This window comes from Daktulosphaira vitifoliae, unplaced genomic scaffold (assembly GCF_025091365.1).
Source record: "Daktulosphaira vitifoliae isolate Bord-2020 unplaced genomic scaffold, ASM2509136v1 Scaffold_380, whole genome shotgun sequence".
Lineage (NCBI taxonomy): Eukaryota > Metazoa > Arthropoda > Insecta > Hemiptera > Phylloxeridae > Daktulosphaira > Daktulosphaira vitifoliae.
The window spans coordinates 1867-12092 of record NW_026099945.1 but is presented as its reverse complement, the minus strand read 5'-3'; the positions used below and the strand labels follow the sequence as shown (position 1 = coordinate 12092).

The 10226-nt window shown below is 29.5% G+C and overlaps 1 protein-coding gene across 1 annotated transcript; it reads right to left on the bottom strand.

Moving 5' to 3' along the window:
* Nucleotides 1-5694: 5694 nt before the first annotated feature.
* On the bottom strand, nucleotides 5695-6558 carry LOC126909431 (uncharacterized). Its single transcript, XM_050691854.1, has one exon. It carries the CDS (start codon nucleotides 6556-6558, stop codon nucleotides 5695-5697), a length of 864 nt encoding a protein of 287 aa, XP_050547811.1.
* Nucleotides 6559-10226: the final 3668 nt, after the last annotated feature.

Below are 10226 nucleotides of genomic sequence, written 5' to 3'. Positions count from 1 at the left end.
TTGCAATATTTATTTAATTTTTTTTTTTAAGTTCTATCTATTAAAATCAATAATATTAAAAACTAAAAAGTTTTACCTATAGAATCTTATTGCTGTGTAAGCAACATTTTGTACTCTTTTATTTTTCACAGATTAATTTTTGTTTTGATGATTAATATTTAAATAATGTACACATTGTTTCTAATTTTGTTTTCTAATTATTCAATAAATAGTTTTAATTATAGTACGTGCGCTTTAATTTTGCGTTAATTTTTCTGTTGCGCATTGCATCTATTAATTTTAAATACGTATTTCTAAGATAAATCCATAAAAAATATGCATGTATATGAAACTAGTCAGATGAATATTATGATAATATCACTGTACCATAAGCTCTATCTTTCCATTAGATAATTCACTACTTAATAATTCAACTACTATTCTGTTGTGATGGAACATCGTGCAGTTACATGTAATGTCTTATTATATTACATTGGGTTTACTCAATTTTATATTTTAAGTAGAATGCACGGTTCATTAATTTAAGAAATAAACAAATTTCTCGCCATTTTGAATTGCATAATAAGAAATTAGTATTTATATGGAAACAGAATTAGTCAGTAAGATATTTAAGAAAAATATACAATTGAAATAAATAGCCTGTATCATCAATATCATCAATTTATTTATATTGATGATATTTTAAAATATATTTAAAAAGTTACTAACCTTATGCAATTAACAATGATTATCATCCTTTAATATCATAAAACTTAGTTAAAGAGGTTCTAAAGAAATTTTTTTTTAATTGATATTTTTATTCATAATAATAATTACAAATATTATGCATAAATTTACCAATGTTTTTCAAATACATATTATAAAAAAACCGTTGCTTATTGGAGTTCAAAAACCCAAAATAACACATTATTTATTAAATACATATGAAATAAAACCCAGCACAGTGGGGTCGCGGCATTGTAGGGATATTGCATAGTTAGGTCCAGTATAGATTTATTCTGACAGTGATAAAATCACTATCATAAGAAACGCTTCGATGCAAATCTATAGATAGTGTTTAAAAAATTTATGGACAAAAGCAACATCAACTTCTATTTTCTTAATTATACCCAGATTAGTAATTCTTTTAATTATATATTATATAATTTTTAAAATTAATTGTTTTAAAATTATTATTGATTTTGATTTTTAATATGTTAAAAGTAGTCATTTTGAACCTACTTTTTTTTTTCTTTTAAAGTGAAAGTTTTAATAAAAAAAAAAAATGAAATTATTACCATAACTTTTAGCTCAACTTGCAAGTTTGAAATTGACATTATTAAATAGAAAAAAATGAAATTGTTAAGATTAATATGCAATTAGGAAATTTTATAATTACTATTTACAGTACATTTATCAGAAAAGTTCGATTTTTTTTACATTTTTATCGTAATAGATCACTTAAATAGAAATCATAATAATCATTTCTAATTAACTTTTGGTGTGTAAAAAGATTCTACAATGGAAATATTTAGAACTTAATTAATTTTGATTTACTTTAACTAAAGGAACCAATAAAAAAAAGTTGTTAAAAAGATTTACTCAATTGAGCGTATTATAATATTTGGTTATAACTGTAAAAATCCATCGTTAAATTCAGGTGAAACTAAAAATCATTTTTTTTTTTAAATTTATGATTTATATAGCAACATGTTACAAAAAAAATTGGAATATTATAGACTGGTAGTAGCACATACAAATAGATTTAAAAAATTAATAAATTACAAAGTAAAATTATTTACTATTGTAGTTGAATACTTTTCTCATATCAAATCTAATTCGAAAATAAATACTTTAAGAATATAACAAATTAATGATTTTAATTGTTTGTATATAGAGTGATAACTTAAACTAAATATAGACAATTTTTTAGGAGATATTATTTATATCTCTTGGCTGTCATTATTAACTTTGGTCATGGCTTTCTCAATTTATAAAATTTATCCAATGTTTATAAAAGTAGACGTCATGGGTTTACCACCTCCAATACCTCCTAAATATCAAACATAATTTCTGACTACTGTTATATTGTTAGTTTTTTTCCTCTCTTTTGTCTTTTCCTTTCTCTTTTAAATATTTACAATTCTATTAATACACTAATTAACTAACCACAAATTAATAGTATAAAAACCTACACAAAGCGAAAAACCATTTAATGAAGATGGCTCCAAAGATGGCAAACCAAATGGAGTATTCCATCTTCNATGGCAAACCAAATGGAGTATTCTATCTTCCAGTAAATAAAAAAAAAAAACCCCGATTGGAAAGAGACTCAACTAAGCGGAAATGGAAACCACACAAGGAAAGAATAATAATAAAATGGATGTCATAAAATCAACTCTACACTTCATTTATCAAAATTAAACTGCTAAATATTTTTAATATTATTGTATCTTTGACTTAATCTTGTACCCTTTCAGATAAATTTAGAAAAATATATAATTGCATATACATAACAATAATAATAAAATAACTTTGAATTTCAAATTATTATAATGATTGTAATTAAACAAAAAGTAAATTTTCATAAATCAGTCCAATAATTTCCTATCCTCTATAAAAAAAAAGAAGAAGTTAAAAAATAAATCGATTACAAATAATCGATATACATGAATATTAATAATAAAATAACATGTAAAGAAGTGAACGTGTTTATGAATGACAAATAAGATACTCTATTAAATGTAAACACATAAAAAAAAAAAGTAGTTCACTGTCTTAAAGATATACTTAACTTTCACTACACAAAAATTTCAATTTTTCTTTCTATTTCCCTCCTTTTTATCCTTTATTATGGAAATTTACTAATTTAAAATATGAGGGCATATTTTTTACTTCAACATAGGGGAGTGTAATATAGGTCATTATTTTATAAAACTGAAAANTTTACTTCAACATAGGGGAGTGTAATATAGGTCATTATTTTATAAAACTAAAAACAAAGCATTTTTGTAATGTTTGGTTTAACTATGAATTTCTTAATCTATTATTACAAAAATATAATATAGTTTATTATTTGTAAACCTAAAAGTAGAACACTTATGTAATGTTTAGATTAATTGTAATTCCCCAAATTATTGTTACTAGACCAAGAAGTAAATATTTATTAACATTTTTGAAAATGATTACTATATGAATTTTATAAAAAGACAAACAAAATATTTTAGTATATAAGATGAAACGAATTGAATTAAAAGGGGAGAGAGAGAAGACCTCGGGAATACCGAAGGTAATCTCTTTCGTGTGGTACGTTTGTTACATTAAGTTTTTATTTTGGTGTATTATTTATTTATCCGGTTTTAAGTGTATCAATAATTTTTATGTTTTATTTTGATTTATTATATCTTTATTAACTACATTTTGCGTTATTATTGAACTACTATAACTATAAGTTAGAACAAAAAGATTGTTCCATATTTTAAATACAACAAAGTCATAATATTAATACAACAGATGGGTACACCATAGTGTACCTTAGGATTTAGTGGAAAGAAAAAAACTATTTTTAATTTTCACATAACAAAAAAACGAACCTCTTTTATTAAAAAACTTTTTAATTAAAAAAACCGTTGTTCTTGAAGACTGGAAAATTCCACTTTAAAAAATTTCAGCTATTACAACTGATAATGGTACTAACATGATCAAAGAAGTACAACTTTTGGAATTATTTCATGTTAGCTGCTTTGGGCATACTTTGAATAATGGTGTTTCAGCTGCTCTAAAACTTAAATCAGTAAATTATATATTTGAAAGGTTACAAATATATAAAAATCAAATTAATTGGCCGCAACGAGAAATTTGTAACTTTCATGGCGTTTTACAAAATTATAAGTATAGGGTCGCCAACCTACTGGGCGAGACAGTATATTGNATAGGGTCGCCAACCTACTGGGCGAGACAGTATATTGTCGGACCACAGTAGGATTTTTTTTTTTTAAAAAAAATTAACTTTTTTATATTAAAACAATTAGACAAAAAATATATAATTAATAAACATTAAAGTTGATGTCCGTTGAGTCGTTGATAGTAGATGTACACCAAAACCTCGTGACAGTTGTCACATAACCATATTAATGAGGGATGACCTTATACAAGGCCGTTGCCCGTACCTTATAAACTAGGGGAGTAGATTTTTGAAAGGAGAAAAAAAATACACGAGTCCATTGAAGATGGAACACGCAAAAAAAGAAGAAACAGATGATGGTTAANTATAGGTTTGGCAGCGTTTTTGTCAACAGAAGTTCCAACAGTCAATGCCAACCCACACCTTGATCTAAACTCGGTCGAATTTTTTTTTAAGTTACTACAATAAAAAGAGAGAGACATTTAAAAGATCTACAATTGTGTGACTGCTACTACATATTGGTTAGTCCTAATAGTCTGATATGTTTAATAAATTGTTATTTAGGTCATTATGTTTATATATCTATTTAGTTTAGTATTTATGTTGTATGATTTTATTTGCTAGATTGAATTTTTTACTAATTATTTAAATTGTTATACCTATATTTTGGTTATTATCCAATTTATTTATTAATTATGTTGATGTTAATTGTTTATAAAAAAATTGTTCCTATAAGATAAAATGTTGAAATATTAAATTGTGATTTTTTTTAATATTGTTTTTTTGTATGTTGCAGTCTTAAATATTATGTAATGTTTGTATTCTCCCCCTGAAACTCTCATCTGGTGTGTGAAAACTTCTCAACAACCTCAACTGTCTCTACAAGTGAATTATGGTCCAAGCTCAAATACTGTTGTAACTCTAATTGGGACATCCAAGGGGGAGTATGTTTGAGTCCGATAAAAGAATTATCAATCTAGTACATGTTCACCTCTAGTTGGTAATACTGGATATGGTGTAATACCCACTTGTACCGTTGTTATCAGCTGCTGTTGCTGTTGTCAGTAGNCTTGATCTAATTACTAAATTCGTTTCATCCATTAGGCGGTAAGCATGTACAAAGGGTCAGTTTTTCTAATTTTTTTAATTTGTAGTTGCTCGTTGCTGTAATCTACGATTTACCGGTATACGATTTTAAGTAGGCTTTATTATTATAATCCTTATACTTACATTAGTGATGGTAAACTGCTATTTTTTTTTAACATCTGCTAATGCTATTGCTATTTTAAAATAGCAGCTATTGCTATTTCGTAAAAACAGCTCGTAGCATAATGCTTATCATTAATTTTTAGTTATTAGCAGGTAATGTTTATAGCAATTAGCAGTAACACTGTAGAAATCATTATTTTCGTTAGGGCCAGGGGCTCAAGGCATTGATGGCGGGCAGTATGATGTATAATTTATTCAACTGGTGTATGATACTATGATATTCAACGGTTCTAATATTACATTAATATATATATATATATAATGTTTAAGCCATGTTAGTGTGAACCATTTGGCATAAACATATTAATAATTGTAGACTGAAAAATAATGTGAACTTCAATTAACAATCATATTTATGGGCTTTATTTCAAAAATATTTTTTCTAAATGATTAAAACGGACATTAGAATTTGTACTATTTAACATGATTATAATAAATATTAGATTTCAAGAATTATCAACTCTAAATTCAAGCAAATTGAAAATTGTAATTGGTCAAAAAAGCAAAATGTGTTTGGACTTTATTTTTTAGGAAATTTTATATTAATTCCTTATATTACAATNAATAAATAGACGACGAGATTGAAACTCACTACCGTCGGTCGTCTCGACAGTAGATCGTTTATAGTTTTCCGACGTGTGCTGGTATTTACACGGTGGTTTGCATTTAGTAGCCTTATCTTTGAATCGGTAATGATAATAACATGTATCATATCGTGGTCGTGAATTGTCTCGGCGCATAGGTGATTTTGAGTGACGCCTATTGTAGCTACGAGAGTTGCTGTTGCTAAGTCGCTCTACTGCTTGTGCGAGTGCTGCGATCTGGTGTTCCAATTTTCTTATTGTCGTTGCATCGTCAGCTTGTTCATGTGACTGACGGTTTGTGACCTTGTCACTAATGTTGGCAATGGAAAAACAATCATTTCGGCTGTCCGATACTTCGATAATTTTATCTGCCATCGAAGCTAAGTTATCCAACTTGTCGTTGCTAGCTGAAATGATAGTTTTTACCTGATGTGGTAACCTTTGTATCCATAGTATTTTGAGTATTTCATCAGTTACTTTTCCATTAGCTAGTTGACGCATTTCTGAAAGAAAATGGGATGGTTTCCGATCACCGAGTTCGACTTCGGTCAGTAATTTTTTAAGCCGACATTGTTCAGATTCGGAAAATCTTTCGATGAGCCGGGTTTTTAATGCTTCGTACATTTTCGTTTCTGGTGGATTGAGTATTATGTCACTAACTTGAGCAAGAATTTCACTTTCCATAGAAGAAACAACATGATGAAATTTACTTGCGTCAGCTGTAATTCTGGTTGTATAAAAAACGGATTCAATTTGTTTGAACCAAAGTTCTGGGTTGGTACGCCAGAAAGTTGGGATTTTAAACGCTCGCGTTGAATTCATATTGGGCTCGCCGTATTCGATATGGTCTCGGCCATCATTACCGGTCGCGTCGTCACGCACACTTACTATCGTACTATCGGATTTGTTGTTCATTTTAGAGGTCACCAATTTGTAGTGTTTTGGTGTTTATATTTATTACAAAATACTACAATTAAAATTTATAATAATTAATACTTTTTAATAATGAAAAATAATTTTATACGTACATAAAAAAAGAGTACAAATAAAAAGTGTCACTGGATTGACGAACAGCGCGAGAATAAAAAAAATACACGGAGTGTTATCGTACTGCAGTACATCTAAGATAAAACATATAAACATATATAAAAGCATTCATTGTGACATGTTATTTAACATCTTTGTTAATCCCTACAAAGCTATGTTAAGTATGTTTCATAATTAAATGTATGAATGAAAAATATAAAAATAAACAATAAAATTCCATTTCTAGACTGGTATTAACATGTTGAAATATACCAAATCTTATGTCTATAAGATAATACAAATATTAAAATGAAGCACATTCTTCTTCTACATATCATAGGGTATAGTTGATATATTTGATTGTTTTTGATAGTTTTATTAACACGCTTATATTAGTTTCACCTGTATGTATGTATGTTTGTAACTCTCCAAACGCCACGCGTTATCGCATATTCCGTCGTCTAGACTAGACTGTCATAACGCATTCACCCCACTCCACGCCTCGCTCATCACACGCTGGCAATACTATTCCTGTTTAAATTTATTTTTGGTTATCGTACCCGTATACACGTGCGTCATCAATATTATATATACGGGATGATTTTTTTTATCATAACCCACTCAATTACTTACAGAATAACAATAATTAAAATTTTTTTTTTATTATTATCTTTAGTTACACATTATTTTTGAATTATTAACTATGTAATACTTTTTAAGTTCATCCCTTATGCCTGGTAAGGGTGTCAACTTTGTTTTTTTAAAAGGTAACGCATATTTTTAATTTAATAAAATTCAATAATAAATGGCATTTCAATTTTTAATAAAACTTAATTTGTTTATTAGATATAAATATTTAAAGTTTCAAATTTTTGAGTTAATACCTATTGAGGTGTGGCTGAGTGGGATAGACAAATAAAATAATCGAACTAATTAAATGTAATTTTTAATTATCGACACATGACATCGAATTGAAAAAGAAAAAGAAAAAGTTTCTAACCTAAAAATAAATATAATAGTAGATAACAGGTTGGATTGCTATCTCGATACACCTCAATACAACCTGGATACAAATAAATATAATAAAAAAAAATAAGTAAATGAACAAGTAAATAAATAAGTCAAGCTAATGCTAATAAATTCCTAATGATAATGTATGTTTAGAAAAAATTTGTGATGTTAGGGGTTTGGTAAAAATATCTGCGACTTGGTCCTGTGAAGGAATGTAAGAGAGTGATATTGCTCCGTTGTTGATTGCTTCTCTTAGGAAAGAGTACTTCACATCAATATGTTTCATACGCTGGTGTTGTCTCGGTTGTTGTGTAATGGTGATACAGGCTTGATTATCTTTATGTGTTGTTAATTGTTTAATATAAATTCCCAGTTCTTCCATTATTCCGCGAAGCCACAATGCTTCTGAAGCAGCACTCGCTAAAGCAATGAACTCCGCTTTGGTCGATGACAGGGATACCGTAGGCTATTTTTGTGATCTCCATGAGATGAGTGATCCATACACTTTGAAACAATATCCAGATATAGATGGTCTGTCTTGCATATCGTTTGCCCAGTCTGCATCGGCATATCTTATGATTGGCTCATCGTCGCTTTTGAATACTAGTTTTGCATTGATAGTGTGCTTAATATATCTTAGTATTCTTTTAAGATGGATCCAGTATAGTTCGGTTGGTTTTACTTGAAATCTACTAAAGTAATTGACTGCATAGCAGATGTCTGGTCTCGTTGCAATGGCAGCATACATAAGTGACCCTACTAGTTCTCTGTATGGATTCTGTGTTACTTTACTATCTTGTTCATATAACTTGAGATTAAATTCCATGGGAGTACTAATTGGTTTGCAGTTGTCCATGGAAAACTTCTTCAGTACTTTAGATAAGTACGCAGCTTGGTCAATTGATATTGTATCATCCTTTAAGTTGCGTTGAATGTTGATACCAATGAAGTTATGACATTCTCCATAATCCTTCATGTCAAACTCCTTACTCAGTTTTGACTTAATGTCTTCTATCTCAGCGATGTTGTTACCCGTAATAAGAATATCATCTACATAGATGGCTAAGTAGATATTGTTATCTTTGCTCTTATACAGACAGTTATCTGACTCAAGTTTTTTGACATCATTGGACTCCAGGAAATTGTTGAATCTCTTGTTCCATTGACGTGATGCTTGTTTTAGACCGTATATTGATTTCTCTAATTTACATACAAGTTCAGCGCTTCCTTCTGTGTATCCTTCAGGCTGCCTCATATACACCTCCTCACTCAAATCACCGTTGAGAAATGCTGTGGTGACAGCCATTTGGTGTATAAGTAATTTTCTTTTGTTTGCGACAGCGAACAGTAGTCTTATGGTATTTATATTTGCAACTGGTGAATAAGTTTCAAAATAGTCCACCCCTTCCTTCTGTGCAAAGCCTTTTGCGACCAGTCTTGCCTTGTACCGATTAACGTTGCCTTGACTGTCATACTTTAATTTGAATGTCCATTTGTTTCCAATTGCTTTTCTTCCTTGAGGTAGTTTGACTAGTTTCCATGTTTCATTCTTCTTTAGTGAATTGATCTCTTGTTGCATTGCCTCTTCCCATTCCTTGTGATGTTTACTGTATTTTGCGGTTTCATATGAGGTAGGTAAGTCATCTACGATTTCTTCAGCTGATAATGCCATAGAGAAAGAAGTTTGATAGTCTTTGAGCCAATGTGGTTGTTTTCTTGTTCTCATAGTTCTTTCCATCTTGGTATTCTTGATATTATGTTCAATTTTGTTTTCTTCACTTTGTTTTTCAATTGTTTCTTCATCTTTGACACACTCATTTTCATTTGTTTTCTGTATTTTCAGTGTGTGATCTGGTTTTTCTTCTTCATGATAAGGTTCTTCTTCAATTTCAATGTTGGTTTTTGTTGATTTATTGGATTCATCAAAAACAATGTTTCTACCACAAGTTATTTTTCTTTTCCTATTGTCCCATAATCTATAACCATGGTGGGTGTAACCAACATGTATGTATACTTCTGATTTAGCATCAAACTTGTCTCTTGTGTGAGGTGGCTTTAATAGATATGCTGTACAACCAAACACTCTTAAGTTACTTATGTCTGGTTTATGACCGTACCACATTTCGAATGGTGTTTTTCCATGTAGTGCGGTAGTGGGTGACCTGTTCGAAATGTAAGCAGATGTTCGAATGGCCTCATTCCATAATTCCTTATTTAATCCGCTATCCAAAAGCAGTGTTCTACATTTTTCTGAAATGGTTCTGTTGAGTCTCTCTGCGTGACCATTCTGTTGAGGTGTATAAGGTGTCGTGCACTGTAGCTGTATCCCCTNGTATAAGGTGTTGTGCCTGTAGCTGTATCCCCTTTTCTTCACAGAATTGTAGAAATGTTTTTGAAGTGTACTCTCCACCATTGTCACAACGCAGGCAAACCAATCGATTGGAAAAGTGTGT